This window comes from Balaenoptera musculus, chromosome 3, assembly GCF_009873245.2.
Source record: "Balaenoptera musculus isolate JJ_BM4_2016_0621 chromosome 3, mBalMus1.pri.v3, whole genome shotgun sequence".
Lineage (NCBI taxonomy): Eukaryota > Metazoa > Chordata > Mammalia > Artiodactyla > Balaenopteridae > Balaenoptera > Balaenoptera musculus.
The window spans coordinates 152,409,010-152,427,033 of NC_045787.1; the positions used below are offsets into that span (position 1 = coordinate 152,409,010).

The window sequence follows — 18,024 nt, forward strand, 5'->3', positions numbered from 1 at the left end:
GCACCATCTCTGATTAAAGTGCTTATACCATTTAATTAAGATTGTTTACAAATATAACAGAATGGCTACAAAGCGATTTTCTTACTTTAAAAGCAGTTGACACATTGGGAAATGAGAGAATTACAGTAGTTGTGAAACAGGCAGTACTCAGTGAACAACATCAGTTCCCCTGTCAGCCCTTCTTTATTCCCAGCTGTTTAGCCAAAGTCCTGAGCTGTCCTACCCTCTAGTAATCACTACAGGACAGCCTCCTCCGCCCCAGCAGAATGTTGGCTATACTCTAGCCAAATTCAGAGTATATCAGATTTCTAGCAGAAAATCAATTACATATCAGTGTACTATAGTCGTTTTAAAAAAAGCAAAAAAGCAGAAGGCCATTAGGCAAGATCTATTCTGGACTGCTGGTGTAATCCTGCAGGGGAAGAGCGGGAATATGATGCAGTGTGGCCTCCGCGTCCTCCCCAGCAAGGAGTCTCTCGCTCTGCCCCAGGGGGGCACCCCCGGCTGCAAGGAGCCAGGCGCCCACAGGAAGCTGGTTGGAACTACCCCCTCGTGTCACTTGTTCTACTGCCCTAAATGGCTTTGTGCGTCCCCACCCCCCAGATTCTGGAAGAAGAATGCAGAGAAACTGGCCCTTAGAGAGGCACTGGGGTTCTATACTAGCTCAACACAACTATGAGAGAAGAAAGGGGACACAGAATGGGTGAGCAGACATTGTCACAACGGTGGTGGGTGTTTTGAATACTGGATGGTGTCCAGGGCAGCCCCGATGTCATAATCCTTGGTCTGTAAGAGCCTGGTGAGCCAGCCGCCTTCATCAGAGAACCCCATGGATAGCATCTGGGAGAGGGACTCAATCAGCCGGGGGTCAGCTTCTGCCAGAGAGAGTAATGACAGCCATGAGAAAGAGTCACTGGGCCCCAAATGTGACCTGTATGTGGCAGCGTCCTGTCCAGCCAGCAAGTACCCAGCGCCTGCAGGGCCCGGCCCTTTTACAAGGGCTTAACCCTCACAGGGACCCTCCAAGGCAGGAACTGGCAACCTTTTTCTATAAAAGGTCAGAGAATAAATATTTTAAGCTGCTTTGCAGGCTATTCGTCCCTGTCACAACTACTCAACTCTGCTGTTACAAGCATAAAAGCAGCCCAACAAAATGTAAACAAATGATCATGGCTGTGTTCCAGTAAAACTTACATTTATGAACACAAATTTGAAGTTCATCTAATTTTCCCATCTTGACTTTTTTCCAACCATTATAAAAGGAAAAAATCATTCTTGGCCCATAGGGCATAGTTTGCCACTCCCTGCTTTAAGGCAGAGAAGATAAATACCGGTAGCCCAAGGGCTAAATTTGGCCCACAGAATGGGTTTCCACTTGAATATTGTTTTAAAAGTCATTGCCGTGTGACAGTGATGAACCAGAGCAGGGTGTGAGTGGCCTCTTTCATTCAGTGTGAGTTCTCCAGGCTGGCACACTCTCCACCCAGCCCTACTGCTTCCACACCACCTACTTTACACGGTGGCTTCCTGCCTGGCTCCTACCGGAGCCTTGGCTATGACCCCTGATCCAAGGTAAGCACTTTCCATGAGGAAACAGTGGAGATGGACCCCGAGTCCAGTTTTAGTACTGCATGGCAGTGCCAAAGCCAGCGCCGCCACCACATCACATCTGCCTTCGTAATTCTGGGTCTGGATGTTAAGTTTTAGAAAGCTGAGCTTACTAAGGCTCAGTATAGACACAGGGGACAAAACCAACTCCCAATTTTCTCTTATGTCAACAGACAAGCCATGCAGTACAGAACATAATGTCTTTCTGTGTTGCTAAAAGCAACTGATAGGATGCTCTGAACGGAAAAGATAGAAATACAAAATACTTGAAATCTCTTGCCTGGTGGCAGATGTGGGTACAATGCAGCTTCCTTCAGCCCTGTGGGTCCTTCCTGGGAAGGGTCCAGAGAGCTTGGCCCTTCAGATTCAGGCATCTGTAAAGACTGGAGTTCACCTGTAGACGGGTCCACCTCTTTTGAAGACAAATGAGTCCAGTCATCATCTCCTCCTGAACAGTTATCAGACTCCATCTGTTCCTGGAACAAAACCCCCCATGAGCACAAGGACAAGGACAACAGGCCACCTGACCACAGCCTGGGAGAGTCAGGGCATGGAGAACTGGCAAGAGGCTTTTGCTTTACAAAGTTCTAGCGGAGGGTTCACAGAACAACTTAAATGCCGCCGACACCCTGCAACAGAAATGGGTCCCTCTGGTTGTGTGAGTGCCAGGGAAGGGCTGTGCTTGGGGTGCTGGGAGAAGCTCTGGGCGGCCACAACCTGGGGATGGCGTGGGAGGGTGCTTGCCTCAGGCTGACCACCTGACTCCAGGGTGATCTTGTTCACTTGCTCCACCAGAGACTGTGCCATGCCCTCCACGTCCCCATCCGGCTTGCTGGGGTTGGAGCAGCAGCTGCTTGGCTGAGAGCTACACTTCTCCTCTGGGCTGGAGCTGCCTGGGGAGGTGGGTGTCAGGCGGCTTCTCTTTCCTCCATGTTCCACGTCAATGTCAACTTCAATGCCTGGAAGCCAAGGAGAAAACAAAAACTTGATTAATAGCTAGCATCCCAGGTGAGCTTCAGAGCCAGACAGTCCATAAACAGACCTTGTTTTCCCCTAACCATGTAGAACACTGGCTGCACAGCAGGCAGGGCCAGGCCCTTGGAACAGGGTGAGAGCCAAATACCACATGTGGCCAGTACCACCTGTGCCACAGTGGTGAGGACCACATAAAGCATCGCACTTGCGTGCAGGGGCCTAGTGATGTGAAAACATGCACACTGAACACGCGAGTTTTGTTTAGGCAGGCAGACAGCCCGTGCAAGCTCTGTGCAAGGCCCATTAGGCTGCAAGCACTGGCTGGCGTGTCTACCTCCAGTCTCTCATACTCTGGGGCACATGCTCACTGAGGGGAAGGGAGGGCACAATCACCGGGGCTATGTCTTTCATTATTTTTAATTTCTCAAAGGGCATGCCCATAGCTTAGAGTCAAACTATTTTAAAAGGCTATAGAATGGATAAACAACAAGGTCCTACTGTATAACACATGGAACCATATTCAATATCCTGTGATAAACCATAATGGAAAAGAATATGAAAAAGGATGTGTGTGTATGTATATGTGTTTGTGTGTGTGTGTGTGTGTGTATATATATATATATATATATATATATATATAAAACTGAATCACTTTGCTGTGCAACAGAAATTAGCACAACATTGTAATTCAACTATACTTCAATAAAATTTTTTTTAAAAAAAGACTATAGTCTTCTATAGAAGATTCCCAGTCCCCCACCACACAGCCTGGCCCACTCCCCAGAGACAGCTTTCAAGCCACAAATGCTTTCTTTCTTTCTTGATTGCTCAAGTTTACTGCTTATTTCTTACTCTGGAAGATCAACACTTTATCACCCCTTCCCCTATCCTTTCAAAAACTCAAGTTTTGGTAAAAACAGCATTCAGTGTTTACATTAGTGCCACTATATAAATATTGTTCTTTGCTGGGCCAAGTACTGGCCTTATTTACTCATAGAGTCTTTCTGTTTCTGTAGCAGTAACGATGTCCTCCTTTTCATTTGCTAACTTTCCCCATATTCTCCCACAGCTTCTCTATAGTGTTTTCTACACAGGTTAAGTGTATCAGATACTGCATCCATTCTGTTTTTTTCCCTGGAGACCACCCCTGGCGGGCATGGAGCTTCCAGCTCCAGCCTGGACAGGCAGCTCTCGGGGCCAGAGGCACAGCTACACCTTTCCTCCCATCCTGGCAACTCCTCTTGTCACTCTTTCATGTGTTGGGTACCATTTTCAAGCACCTCTTTCTTCATTCTGGGCTTATTTCTTCATTTTGGCCAGAGGGAGGGAGTTCAAGCCCAGGTAAGATGATTAAGACCCTTGCATTCCTGACAACTTTGTTCTGCTCCCACACGATCATTTCAGTTGGGTACAGAATTCGAGGTTGAAAAACCATTTTAGATGAGCCTTTTGAAGTCACTTAGTCTTCCAGCTCTTGCTGTGCTCCTTGAATTCCCAAGCTTTTATAGCAACCTGGAGAGTTTCCAGAGTCTCTCTTTATCCCAAGGGTTCTGACACTTGACAATAAGCTTTGGTATGGGGTCCTTTTCTTAGTCATTGTCCAAGGCATTTGGGGTCCCTTTCAATCCAGAGGTTAATGTCCTTAGTGCCAAGAGACTGTCTTGTATTCTTTGTTCATTTCCTCCCTACAGTTTACTCTGTTCTCTTTCTGGAATTCCTTCATCCTATATTGGACCTCCAGGATTAATCCTCAAATTATCCCATCTTTTCTCTCCTGCTGCCTCTGTTTTGCTTCTAGAATATTTCCTTGAGATGATCTTAAAATCTGAGACTTCTTTTGAAGTTGTCTTTTTTCTTTTTTTTTTTTTAATTTCCAAGAACATTCTTATTCTGTTCCTTTATGTTATCATTTTTATGGTATCCTGTTTTTCATGGATACAAATACTTTTTTGTATCTCACTGAGGATGTTAACATTCTCTTCCCTGTTAAGTCCTTCCTCAAGTTCCTTCTTTCCCGTGCATGGAGGTTTTCCCCAAACTGCTGGTGACCCACAGCTGTCTGATCCTAACGAGGCACTAAGGAAAAGATGATGGGAAGCACTCTCCATGGGGCCAGCGCCGTCAGTATTTTCCAACTGCAGGGTGACGGGGTGCCCAGCCAGGCACTGGGATCCTAGATGGCAGAGCTGTCAGATGCTCCTCTGGTGCATTCAGCCTCTCCTGAGCAGGGAGTGCCCAGCTTCTGCTGGACTCACTCTCATTCACGATGCCCAGTTTCAGGCTGGTGCCTCACCCTGCCCTGTGTCCCTAGTGTCCCCACCTCTGAAGCTTCCCTGGGTCAAGTGCTCCAGCAATTAAACACCAGGTCTCCTGCAAGGGTTGGCAAGGGCCAGCATCTGGCTGACTGGGACTTTGAAGTCTCTACATGATCCTTAATAGGCGTCTTCAACCCCTCCCCTTGTTCCCCGGCCTTCTCTGGTCCCTGCACAGCCGGTCTTGCTTCTCAGTGGCATCCCTACGCAGGCGCATACGTTTCTGATGCCTCCACTCTGTTGGTTACTGTCCTCCATCCACTTCCCATCTTCCAAAGTTTGATAACTTCATTTTATCTTGTCCTCTATTACTTTTTTCTCTTGTTCTTTATCCATGATGCTTTATATATTTTTGTTTAATCCCTTCACTATTATTTTAGTGGAGTTTGAGAAGCAAGCAGAGATGAAAGCAGGCTTACTTAGCTACTGGTGCCCCATCTGCAAAATTTAAATTGTTCTTCTTCTTCCATTTCCCCCACAGCTTTTCATTAGGAAAGGTTCAAGCAGTCAGAAAAGCTGGAAGAACAGTACAATGAATACCCATATACTTTCTCACTTTTCTAAATGGGTGAATGATGTGACGCTTCTGTAAATGGATCATTGAAATTTTTGAACTAGGGTTTCTCCAACTTAATGATAATCTAAGACTTCAGGGCTTACAAGACTGTACCAGTCTCTGCCATGCTGTCCCCAAAGCCTCTGTGTGGGGGCATTTATGGAAGACCCCATGACGAGGAAGGGCCCTGCTATTTTACATCCTAGGTGTCAGTGACTGCGACCTCCACCCTGGGCCTCATGGTGTTGCTCAGCTAGCTCTCACAGCACCTACCAAAAAAAGGCCTCAGGTTTGCACTTTAAAGCCACCGACTCTCTGCACACATTGCCCTCTGGGAGGTGTTAGTGGTTACGTCCCCTCTGGGCCCATGCTCTGGGAACAAATGGTCCCTTGTAGGCAGTTAGCAGACTAAGTCATCCTGCTAGTTCCTCATAAGAAAGGAAAATACCCGTAACTCCAACAACAGAGTTTAACCCATTCCTCGAATGGCTCTTGTCAATGAAAATTACGCAAAAGCATATTTTACTGAAACTTTTCTTGTTTTGTAGGGTTCCAGGCTCCTCCCTAGTTAGTAGAAACCAACTCCATCCACTTCAGAAGATCTGAAAAGGCCTTAATCCTTATCCCAAAAGACCTCTGAGCACTTGGGTCCTGAGTGGGGAATCCAGGTCAAGTTCTGAAACACTTCACAAGCTCAGATGGGTCTCGGGATGGAGAGCAAGCGTGACGCAGAGTCTCCTGGGAAGCCTTCAGAACACACAGACCCCAGGCCCTACCCAAGACCCACTTACCGAATCAAGGGACCTGGGACTCCGCACTCTTTTAAAGTCCCCTGCCTGAACCTAGACTTGGTATTGTGACTTTCAGGTCGTCTCGTTCATTCTTTTAGTGAAAAATTTTGTTCTTCAGAATAATTAGTTTTAATAGTTTCCATACACCAAATTATATACCAAAAAAAAACCCCAACCCTTTGTTGGTGATTCTGATGCTCAGCCAGAACCACTGTCCACTTATTATCTTCCAGAGAAAAACTTCCCATGGCCCCTAAGTAGCAACCCATTAGTTGGAATTTCTTAAAATTCTACTATGTCTTTCACTATGTCTTAAGTGAGTGGCAGGGTTTAGGGATAACCTATCTCCCAATTATTTCATCACTACTCCACTGTTACCCTCCTTAGAAGGCATTAATTATAGCAATTCTTTTTCCTCACTCTCTCAAGAACCTTTAACTCCAGTACAGAAACCATGTGTGAATTGAGCTATTTCATGTAGCAGCAATACCGAGATGTCACTGCTGCTTCAAAGCTACTTCAATGAGTGTGAACAGAAATGGTCTCAGTTCGGAAGCAATGGCAGTCATGCTCTGTAAGCCACAGGGTGGATGGCGGGTGGGGTTGGGCACCCTCCTACAGCATTCTTTCAGACATGGACACAACTTTTGGACAGACCAGGTGGGCACTTCCTGCCACTGCAGTCACAAAGATGAGCTCTCTTCTAGTCCAAGATCATGGATTCATCATAATCACCTTCACTAGCTGATTCTCGCTGCCAAAACACAGCAAGTGCTTTCTAAATTCTTGGAGCTTTTGGCCTCAGGCCGGGCACACTACGGAGGCTCATCCACCCAGACACCTACCCTGGGCCTGCGCACTGGGAACCTGGCAGCACACAGAGAACCTTCCTCCCTTACTCCTTTCTCTCCGGCACCGGCACAAGCCCAGCACTCAGGAAGTGCCAGGAAAGGTTGGGGGTTGCAAAAAGGGAGGAAAGGCAATATGGCATCTCAACTAACTACTCACCCAAGTCCTTGAAGAAACCCCAAGACTCATATTAGGAGAAATACAGACTGGTCTTCTCCCAAAGGACAAACAGGCAGAAGATGAGAGGCCAGCCCTGCAACTGAGCCTGGTCACCCTCCCTAGTGGGATTACCCCAACCAAACGTTGGCTGATTCCACACTCCGTGTGGAAAGCTCAAGAATCTGTCAGGGAATGCAACTTCAAGTGGCCTGTGGTGCAGGACTTGGCAAAGTTTGATATGTGGCAACAAATCCTTACTGGTCTCAAGGACACATCAGCTGCCGCTCCTCTGCAGTATCCCAAGCGAAAGCCACAAAACAGCCACCTACACACTGGTTACCAAAATGCTCTGCTGATATCAAAGGACGGACAACGCAACCACTTACCCAGAGGGCTGAGGGCAGCTGCCACACTCTCCCCTACATTCTTGAGGAAATTCACACTGGGATCCTCCGATGGACCAGAAGCTTTGATTTTAAAAAACAAAAACAAAGATACACTTAATGCAAAGCATGTCTCTCAATGACTGATACCTATCGCAGTCCTGTCACCTTCATCCCAGGAGCCCTGCCCCCGGGGCTTTGTCCCAGCAGCCTACACTCCAGTGCTTCCCTCTCTCCCTCCCTCTATAGGCCACCTCCTGGGCCCCTTCGTCCTTCAAACCACTTCCCCTTCTGCTCCCCCTTCATCTGTGTTCCTGGTGCGTAGGTACTCCGCAGGGGGCTCAGTACATACAGTATAAAATATTATTTACTCAAATCAAACATCCCCATCTTTGTCCCTAAAGATGAAGTGAATCAAAGTACACAGTAAGATTAATAAAATCAGAATAAAACCAGAATCCAAAAGTTCAGAATGCAAGCTAGATGTAAGTTTTTAACTTGGGGACTGTGTTTTAAAAGACTCGTGCAAATTTGGCTCTGACTTTCCTGACAGCTAGCATAAAAGAGAAAGGAGTACACTGCGGAGACGCAGGTGCTGGAGGGGGCCTCCCGTCTGTACGTGAGGACCACCTCACAAAGCAGCGTGAGGAGGTGGGCAAGGGCAGGTGCATTAGTGGCCTTGGGCACTTAGGTGCCTCAGTTTTCCCACCTGTACAATGGGGATAATGCTCCACACTTTGCTGGGTTTTGTGAGGATTAAATGCCAGGAATGGCCATGAAGTCCCAGCCCAGCCATAGGCACATAGGATTTCAGGACACAGGGAAGGCCCTCCAGCTCTGCCAGCCCTCACATCTCGCCCTTCAGAGGCCAGCAGACACAAGCCTCACCTGATTCTGCAGCAGGGCCAGGGTGGGCATCCCCCACTCGAGGAGGACGTGGGCTCCAGTTCCCCGGTGGGCCCATCTCCCAGCCAGGCCACCCAAAGTGCCCGTGTTTCAGCTTCCGGAGCCAGCGGCTGTGAGAGAAGCCCTGGGGAGGGGTAGACAGAGGGGCAGGGTGGTGCCAGGTCAGGGGGCTCCTGCCACCCTGCACCCACCCCGAGCCCACAGGGAGGCCCCACTCACCTCAGAAGGGTGCCCGAAGGGGCTGGGGAAGGCAAGCTTGCTGTGCTCCCTGTGCATGCCCTTTCCCTCGCAGACGGAGCATAGGTCGTAGTCAGGGCAGACGCTGCACTTGTAGCGGGTCCCCACCACTGGCCCATTGCAACCATCACAGATAACGTTGGGGTGCACCATGTTTCGGGGCACCTCCTGAGCACACGGGGGTCGGTGGTCCCGCCGGCACTCCTTCTTCTCTGCAGGCAGGGCAGAAAGCCATGACACTCTTTGTGAGCCACGTTAGACTCCTGCTTGTCACCACTATGGGGCCATCACAGTCAGCAGGTCCCTCACGCCACCCTTCAGACACCGAATCCACGCGAATTCACTTACTCAAGTGACAACAACAACGCAACCTCAGAGCCTGCTAGGAGGTTCACAGTCCCTGTGCCTGTGACCTGGGGACGAGTGGCCCAGGCAAGAGCAGAGCAACAGAGAGTTGTGTCTGCATGGCTTTGGCCTTGCCCCGCACTAAAATAAACCCTCAGCTCGTGGGCACAATCAAGAGTGAACCCAGGGACTTCCCTGGTGGCGCAGTGGTTAAGAATCCGCTTGCCAATGCAGGGGACATGGGTTCAAGCCCTGGTCCGGGAAGATCCCACATGCCACGGAACAACTAAGCCCGTGAGCCACAACTACTGAGCCTGCACTCTAGAGCCCGCGAGCCACAACTACTGAAGCCCACGTGTCTAGAGCCAGTGCTCTGCAACAAGAGAAGCCACCGCACTGCAACGAAGAGTAGCCCCCCCTCGCTGCAACTAGAGAAAGCCTGCGCACAGCAACGAAGACCCAATGCAGCCAAAATTAAAAATAAATAAATTTAATAGATTTTTTTTTAATTTATTAAATTTTTTTTTTTTTTTTTTAATGTGAACCCAGAGACCCTCCGACCTCACCCCCTGTGGTGGGCATGTACTCCTTTTTCAGGCCAAGCACAGCGATAACTATGGCCCTGTCTTAAACAGCCTTCAGTCTCCTCACCCCTTCTTTAGGGGAATGTCTCCATAACCTCAAGCCAGTTGTACTCAACAGGGAACACCTGGCTTCAGGCTGCCCCTTACCTTTAATGTAAATACGGAAGATGTCATCCTTCACATATGACATCGCCATCTTCAGTTCCTCGTCACTGGAAAAGGCAACCAAGTCCCCGTCCTCATCTAGATTGTTTAAAAGACAGCAAGTGAGCACCCAGGGCTTCTCAGTTGGACACCACCTGCTGAAAAGGGCTGAGGCCAGCGCGAAAGGGGCACTTGCAGGGCTATAAACTGAAGCCCTCTTGTCTGAGCCAGGGGAAAGCAGGGCTGAGGCCAAACTGCCCATTCACTCTGCCACTGCCTGGAGAGTAAGTACTCCAACCTGGGCCCTGGGCGCACACGAGAGGCAGAGTACGTGTGTGCAGGCGCAGCAATGGTAGCACCTGGCACTCTGCCTCTGCGCCAGCTGCCCCGTCAAAGAGGTGCTGTCTCCATCCACATCCAACCAGACCCAGCCCCCCATCAACTGTGGGAGATCCCCATCTGTGACCTGCTCCTCAGGGGTCCAGTCCCTCCAAAGGCCTTGGACCTCTTGTAGCTTAGGAGAGTAAAGTAGAATACATCTGCCTGCTTCCTCCCCCAACAAAGCTAAAATTATGTATTTACATGTAGTCTCCAGTTTTTAGATGTTGGCTCAAATGGTTTAAAGCATCACCATGCAAGACAAACCACACCATACATCTGCAGGCTGGTTCAGGTCTATGGGTCACCAGATGCAACATCTACCATGAAAACAGGGGCTGTGTCAAAAGGTGGAAACAACTTAAATGTCCATCAACTAATGCACAGCTCAACAAAATGTGCTGTGTCCATAAAATTGAACCTTTCCCAGCCCCAAAAAGGAATGAAATACTGATACATACTACAACATGGATGAACCTTGAAATCATTATGCTAAGTATAAGAAGCCAGTTACAATAGACTACATATTTTTACATGAAATGTTCAGAATAGGGAAATCCACAAAGTAGATTAGTGGTAGTTTAGGGCTTGGGGTATGGGATGATGGGGATGGGAGGATAGCTAAAGGGCAGCGTTTCTTTATAAGGTGATGGAAAGGTTCCAAGATGACTGTGATAACGGCTACACAAATCTGTAAATATGCTAAAAACTGTACACTTTAAATGGATGAATTCTATGGTATGTGAACTGTAGCTCAATAAAACTGTTATTTTAAGAAAAGGTGGAAAAAATCCAAAAGAGGGAATATATGTATATGTATGACTGGTTTACTCTGCTGTACAGTAGAAACTAACACAATATTGTAAAGCAAGTACACTCCAATAAAAATTTTAAAAATAAATAAACAACGATCTACTCTGAAAATAAATAAATTTTAAAATTTGGGGCCCTGGCAAGATGGCAGCAGGCCTGAGGAAGGTCCTAGCACGGGCCCACCTACCGGCAGGCCCGCCTCCGTCCCAATCACAACAACCTCCCCCAACCCCACCCCCAGCAGCCACCAGTCTTGCCACCGCAGCTAGAAACTGAGCTGGCTCCTGGGCTCTGTCGCTACACCAACACTTCTCAACAACGTTTTCATCTGGTTCCTCTATCCACTGCCAGTGGGATAACGTCTGGACTCCGCCTGGTCTTGGGCGTTCTGTGGTCTGCCCCCGATCTCCCCTCCGAGCCGCCGGCCCGGAACTCGCGGGCCAGGCCGCACAGCTGAGTCCTCCTCCCCAGCCGGCCCTTCCTTCTAGTCTGCCGGCCCAGGCTCTTCCGGGTTATTATCACAACCCCCACCTGGCACTAGGAGGCCCAGACTCGGCAGCAGCAAGATGTCACTGTAACCTGAGTGCCCCTCTGACCACCCTGTGCCTGCTCGCGAGCCGGTGAGGACGCCCCGGTGCGCCTTCGCCAAGATCGGCAACATCATGGCGGGCGGGGGTGGGGGAGGAGGTCTCTTACGCCGCCAGGCCTGAGATCCGCCCGGAGAGCCTGGCAGCGCCTGACCCTACAAAGGCCGGCTGTAGTCACCACTCCTCGTCACCAGGATGGCACCCGAAGCCGAACTAGGGACCCTCGCGGGCCGCCGTCCACCCAGCGAGCAGCCAGAGCAAACCCCCGCAGACGCCACCAGGCCCGACGAGAAAGAAGGGGCAGCCACCCCGCCGGCAGGGCAGGACTGCGTCACGACCCCGCGCCGCTGCCTTAGGGCGCCCGGCCCGCTCACCGCGGTAGTGAGCCTGGAAGCCGCCGGGCCGTAGTACGGGGAACAGGGCGGCCACCCGGCTCAGCAGCCGCTCGCAGGGCCGGGAGCCAGCTGTGGACTCAGCTTCCGCTTCGGGCTCCGGGCTAAAACAGAAGCTGAAGCGACGGATCTCGCGGGCTGCGTCCTCCTTGCCCAGAAGGTAGGCCTTCACGGTGAGCGACGCCATCACCGCGAGCTGGGAAGCAGGAATGGAGCCGCTGAATAGCCGCTTAGGCGTGCGGCTTTTGTAGGGCACGCTGGGAGCCCCGCCCTCCCCACTTCCTGGGGGCGGGGTCTGAGCGCGCCAGGTCCAGCCCTTGCCGCCAGGCCGTCGCGCGCGAGCCACCCTGCGGGAGCCCCAGACTCACTACAGCCTCCTCGCTGCTGGGCCCCCTCATTGCCGCCCCCTTTCCTCATTGCCCCTAATGCATCAGGGACCCCAAGAGGCCGGCCCCGCAGTCCGACATCTCGGTCCGGCGCCCGCCTCTGCACCTAGGGAAAGGGACCGGCCAGGGTCCCGCCCCAGATCCTTCGCAGGTCTGGTCCTGGCCGTGACTCAGCAGGGCAGAACCCAGGCCGCCTGGAGATGGCCAGTGCAGGAGGGAGGTGGACAACAGAGGCCGGAAGCCAGGAAGTTCCTAGGCGCTCAGCGGGCACCGCCAGCTAGAACAAATTGGCTCTCGAGGTGCTGTCCTGACCTTGCCACTCTTGGCAGCCGAACCCATTCGAAGCCATCGGCTTTTCAGGTGGCAGCCCACTCCAACATCCCCAGCATCCTCCATGACTGCCCCTTACTGAGTTGAGGGACAGACCCCCAACTGAAGCCTGAGCACCAGAGGAGCTCCCAGTTTGATAGGGGGTAGGGTTGAGAGGTGCCAGAAGAGCACAGGATCTTCCCATCCCCACCTGACTGCAGGAACTGCTAAGGCTTCCTGGAGCCTCAGTGGCCACCAAGTGTTCACTGCAGCCCAAGAGACTCCCCACTGGTGCCTGGACACCCACTAGTCAGCCGGTGGTGCCCAAGGGCCTGAGGGGTCTCAGGTCTGTTGGCCTCATGGGCAGCCCAGTACTTAGCTCAACAGCCCCCAGCTAGGGACCCAGAAACAGAGGCTTTGGGCCTCTGTTGCCCACTTCCTTCCTACGCTGGACATCTCTGGCTTTATGTGACAAAAGTGACCTGTTCAAATGGCCTGGGGGAAGGGGGTTGTTGGGGGTGGGTGTCTTAGAAGAAGGTAGGCAGGAAGGTTATGTCACCCTATGAATCCTCCCAGATACGGTTCTGTGAGTAGAAAGTCAAACCTACTGAGTCAAATTCATCCTTTTTCATGGTAGGGTTTGTGGAAGCAGGTAGAACTTCAAGGGATGGGGAAACCTGGAGACCACAGGAAGGTAGGTTGGATTTGGTTAGTCAGGTGCAAGGGGGACTTGCTTGTGGAAGCACAGCAGGGACCTGTCCACAGGTGTGGCTTGTCCTTCGCAGAGAGCTCCAGAGCAGCCCTGTAGAGAGGACAGTCCCCTCTCAGGCTTCTCTCTGCATCCCTGCTGTAAGCCTGGGAAAAGTGACCCTATCTGCGGGCTGCCCTACAGACAGGGTCAGGGGACAAAGAGGGAACAGCCTCCGCTGGGCGGAGGCTGCAGTGGCCCACAGGTACCCCCGTGTGACTCAGCAGCTTGGGAGCCACTCAGCCCTGGGCAGGCCAGGCCAAGAGCCCAGCTTCCTGACCCCAGAACTTTGTCATCCCCATCTGAGAGCGTGAGGGGTGCACAAGGAAAGCCTTGTGGCTCTAGGGAACCTCAGGTTTCAGGAAGGACTCCAGGCACAGCCTCTGTCTAAACAGGCAGCTGAGACAGAGGCCGCCCCTAGGAACACATTTGCTTTCTTGCCTTTTGACTCCGTTTGGGACAGTGGTGGGTTTGCAGGGAGGGATGGAAAGCTCAGGGAGAAAAGGGTTGGAAGGAAATGGGGCCCTGGGAAGCAGGGAGACCCCCACCCCTGGAGAGCCCAGGTTCTGACCTTCCCAGCATGCCCCACTGCTGAGCCCCGCCCTCCTCCTGCCCTCCCCCAAGGCTTGCTAGAGGTAAACAAGGCAGCAGCTGGGGAACTCCCTGGCAGGGCCCTCTCCGCCTGTGCTTGTGGTCAGGTGGTCTGGCCGGCAGTGAGTCAGCGTCCCATGACCAGCTGTCATAACCAGGGGATCCCCGGCCCCCGTGCTGCCACCCATCTCAATGACATCAGGCAGCCAGGCAGCCGAGGTGAGGAGCTGTTGCATGGGTCTCTTCAGGACGCAGGGGCCAAAAGAGCGAGTAGAGGCCAGGGTGGCAGGGAGCTGGCCACCAGACCCTGTCCCCATGATCCAAGGCCTCCTTCCCACATCTGATTTCCTTACCCTCCCAGGGCTGCAAGGAGCTCCCTGCCCACTGACACCCCTCCCTACCCTCCAGGACATAGCATGCACACTCCGCCAATGGGAAAGCTTGGTGCCTGAATCAGGAGACCCACTATCCACCAGCCCTGCCACTGTTGGGCAAATGACCAGCCTCTCAGTTTCCTCACCTTTGAAATGGAACTGGAGTGGGACAATCTGAGTCACCGTTCCCTGGTGATGCCCTCTAGGTGTGTTAGTTGTTTGATTGCCTTTGGGGGTGTCAGCTGGGAGGGGGTGTGTCAGGCAGGAGACTACAGCCAAGATTGAGGTGAAAGAGTGGGGAGCACAGAAGAACCTTGAGTCAAAAGGTTCTGGAAGATGAGAGGAGCAGGGGTGCCTGGAAAGCCTTCTGGTTTTATTGCTCTCTGGTGTGTTGTAACCACCCACTCAGTTCTCCCTTCCAAAAATAATCCTGATACCCACCAGGGTTCTGGGCCTTCCCCAATCAATAGAAATTGACTAGAGGCCAGACAAGAAATTCAGGCAAGCCTTTATTGGAGCCCCTGCTGCAGCAGGGGGTAGCAAAAACACATAACAGTTTCCCTTACTCATTCTCTCTCTGGGGGCGGGGGGACACGGTGAGCTTGTTTCTTATACGGGGTGAGGGTAGGGGCGTGTCCAGGGACCGGGCCAGAGGGGTGGCTTAGGTGGTTTGCCCACCCCTCTGGTGGTGATGAGTGTAGGGGGCATGTACAGTACCCTGCTTTTGCTGCCAACACCCCGTTTTTGCTCCTGGCTCTTCAGAAGTGGCAGTTGGGTTTTTTTGGTCTTTTTGTATCTTGTTGTCCATAATTTGCCCCAAATGCATATGTGAGCAGTTATTTTTTAGTCCCTTTTAGTTTCTTTGTGTTTCGTTGCTGAAGAAGTTTGTCCAGGTGCGGAAGAAGTTTGTCCAGGTGCAAGCACTGCAGCAAAGGGTCACAGGTCCCAGCCTGTCTCAATCCCATCCCTTGACAATGGTTTCCTGAAGTTCCCTTTAGTTTATTTTCTTTGGGGTATGGAGCCAAACCTAGAGGTAGCTGGTGGGGCAGCCAGAGACAGGGCCACCACAGGTCACAGGCTGAGCTGCTCTGGGCCACCATTTAGATTGAAGATCACAGGGGATCAAAGCCTCTCCCCACCCCAACCCCAGGCCCAAGGTTTGAGTTTGTTTCTCCATGGGGGAACAGTGTCATGGGTATGGTGCCTCCAGGACACACTGCCCTAGGACCTGTCTGATATTCTCTTCCTCTCCCTAAGGAGGAAGGCACACACCCTCTCCTTGGTTCCTAACCAGTCAAATCATTCCACCTGATGACTTTTTCCTGGCTCCTCCCCTTGCCTGGACGGCTTTCCCCACTGCCTCCAGTCACTGCTTCCAGTGGCAACCTCCCACCCTAAATGCCACCTTCTCAGTGGGGCCTTCCCTGAGCAACCCCTCAGGAAAATCCCCAGGCACTGGACATCACCTCATTTTAGCCCTTCCTGCAAAAGCCCACAGCCCAGCCCAGAAAGGCCATGGGGGCGAGAGGGGGGGCTTCTGAAAGAAAAGGAGCTCAAACAGTCAGTGGTCCTGGGGAAACAAAGCTACGGAGGAGACATGGTTGGAGAGTTAGGTAATGCCAAGTTGTGGGCTCCCTGGGAGCCCCGGGGCCCTCCTGCATGGCTGCTGGAGGGCACGAGCGGCCTTTCTGGGCTGGGCTGCTCACACTAGAAGGGGGAGAGGGGACACGACAGGCCCTGCGGGGGTCATCGAGGGGGCACGGGCTGAGTTGGACGTTACCATGCTGTGCGCACGGGACTGTGGAGACGGCTCTCACCTAAGCTGAACCGGCAAAGGGAGGCCGAGGGAGGCCCAATGCTGGGCCACGTTTGTAAATACGTATCCGAAAGCCCGGCGCCCAAGATAAAAAGAAGCATGAGATCAGACGGGCGGCGCCAGGGACCTCTCCTGTTGAGACCCCGGCCCTGCGCGCCTGCCCGGAAGGAACCTGCGGCCCGGAGCGGAAGCGGCCAGGGCTCGGGCCAAGGTGGGGGTCCCTAGAAGGGGGCCGCGGGCCACCTGGGGGAAGGCTGATCCCACCCCGGCAGCGTCCGCCAGCCAGCGCCTTCCCCTGCAACATGTGTCCTTGGGCTCCCGGCGCCGGGCGGGGTCCTTGCCTGACTGAAAAGCCCGCAGGGGCTTCGGTTTACCCGCACGATAAGGAGCGCACACCTCGCTCTATGCGTCAGATCCGCTGGTCAGAAGTGGTCTGGCCAGGCCGCCGGGTCGCAGGTCCCCTAAGACACTTAACGAAGTTAAGTAGAACCTGCCTCCCCCTGCCTTGGGGGGGGGGGTGTGTAGCGGGGCTCGGACGAGGGTCACGACTGGGATCCGAAAGCCCCGGCCCTCGCCGGCCTCTCCGGTCGTCGGTGGAGACCTACCCCCGGGCGCACAGGGCCCGGGGCCCCCAAAGCAGAGGACCAGCCTGACTGCGCAAGGTTCTGGAAAAATCAAGGGAGGAGCCATGAGGTGTGGGGGAGAGGAGCTGTGAGGAAACCACGCGGCGACCCCTGCCGGGAACTGGTGCCCCCGGCGGGTCCAGGCCGGAGACCCGCGGAGGTGCCTGGGCCTTCAGGACAGGTGGACAACAGCTCAAGGCAGAGGGGGAGGAGGAGGCGCGGGAGAAGGTGCGGAGGCTCCCAGCTGGGCTCGGGGCAGCAGAGGTCAGCGTAGCAGTCTTCCAGGAGCGCCACACCCAGGCCCAGCAGTGAGAGGGTGCCCGGGGGGCGGGAGCCGCTTTCCCGACCGGGTTGGGAGTTTAGGATCACGTGGAACGGGCGGCCGCTGCCGGTCAGGCACAGGGCCCTTTCCCTCCTCTCTCCGTCGAAAACTTTATGGAAAAGTTATCTGGCGTTCTCTCGTGCTCCGAAGTCCTGGCGCACGGCCCCTACGGCCAGGCTCCGGCACCCGCCAGTGCTTCTCTGGGAGGGGTACTTAAACGGTCGCCCCCGCCCCCGGCCCTACACGCCCCGAGCACGGTCTTCTCTCTTGCCGCTCGGCCTCATGGCTGCGGCTGGCTCTCGCCACGGCCCTGCGCGCCCTCTGCTGCTGGCGCGGGCTCTGGGCACCCCCTTTGCTCAGCCTGGGTGCCCGCGCCTGGCATTTGAGGGAGCTCAGGTAGCGTTTGCGGGGTGCGTGTGGGTCGTGCGAGTGTTGGACGTAGCGTGTATTACTTATCGTGTAACCCTGACTCTCTGGAGCGGGGGCGGCGCGGTCCCGCTCAGACCTCTTGTAAAACCGTATCCTGGGTGTCCCCTTCCCGTGACGGCCGCGTCGCGCAGGAGTCACCAGACCTGCCCGCGAAAAGAAGGGGCCACGAGCACGGGCTCTGCGGGGGCCGCGGTGCGGGGATGCATTGTTCCAGTCGCGCTATCGCGGTGGCAAAAGGGTGTGCCCGGGCTTCGCGCAAGCGACCGGGCAAGGGGAGGGCGTGCCCTGGCCCTGGCGGCTGAGGCAGGGTCCTCAGCAGCCGCTCTGCCTGGCGCCCAGGAGTTACTGTCTGGCAGGCCCTGAGCGGAGGATAGAGTAGAGGACTGGAGAGCCCACAGAGCCTGAGC

At 53.3% G+C, this 18,024-nt stretch overlaps 1 protein-coding gene across 1 annotated transcript; it reads right to left on the reverse strand.

The window, feature by feature from the left end:
- Positions 1–8: 8 nt before the first annotated feature.
- On the reverse strand, positions 9–12,257 carry SQSTM1 (sequestosome 1). The gene is made up of 8 exons (XM_036846081.1): positions 12,002–12,257; positions 9,853–9,948; positions 8,759–8,988; positions 8,522–8,663; positions 7,637–7,717; positions 2,353–2,567; positions 1,889–2,084; positions 9–875 (listed from the first exon to the last, which is right to left on the reverse strand). Exons 1-8 carry the CDS (start codon positions 12,204–12,206, stop codon positions 718–720), a joined length of 1,323 nt encoding a protein of 440 aa, XP_036701976.1. The 5' UTR covers positions 12,207–12,257; the 3' UTR covers positions 9–717.
- Positions 12,258–18,024: the final 5,767 nt, after the last annotated feature.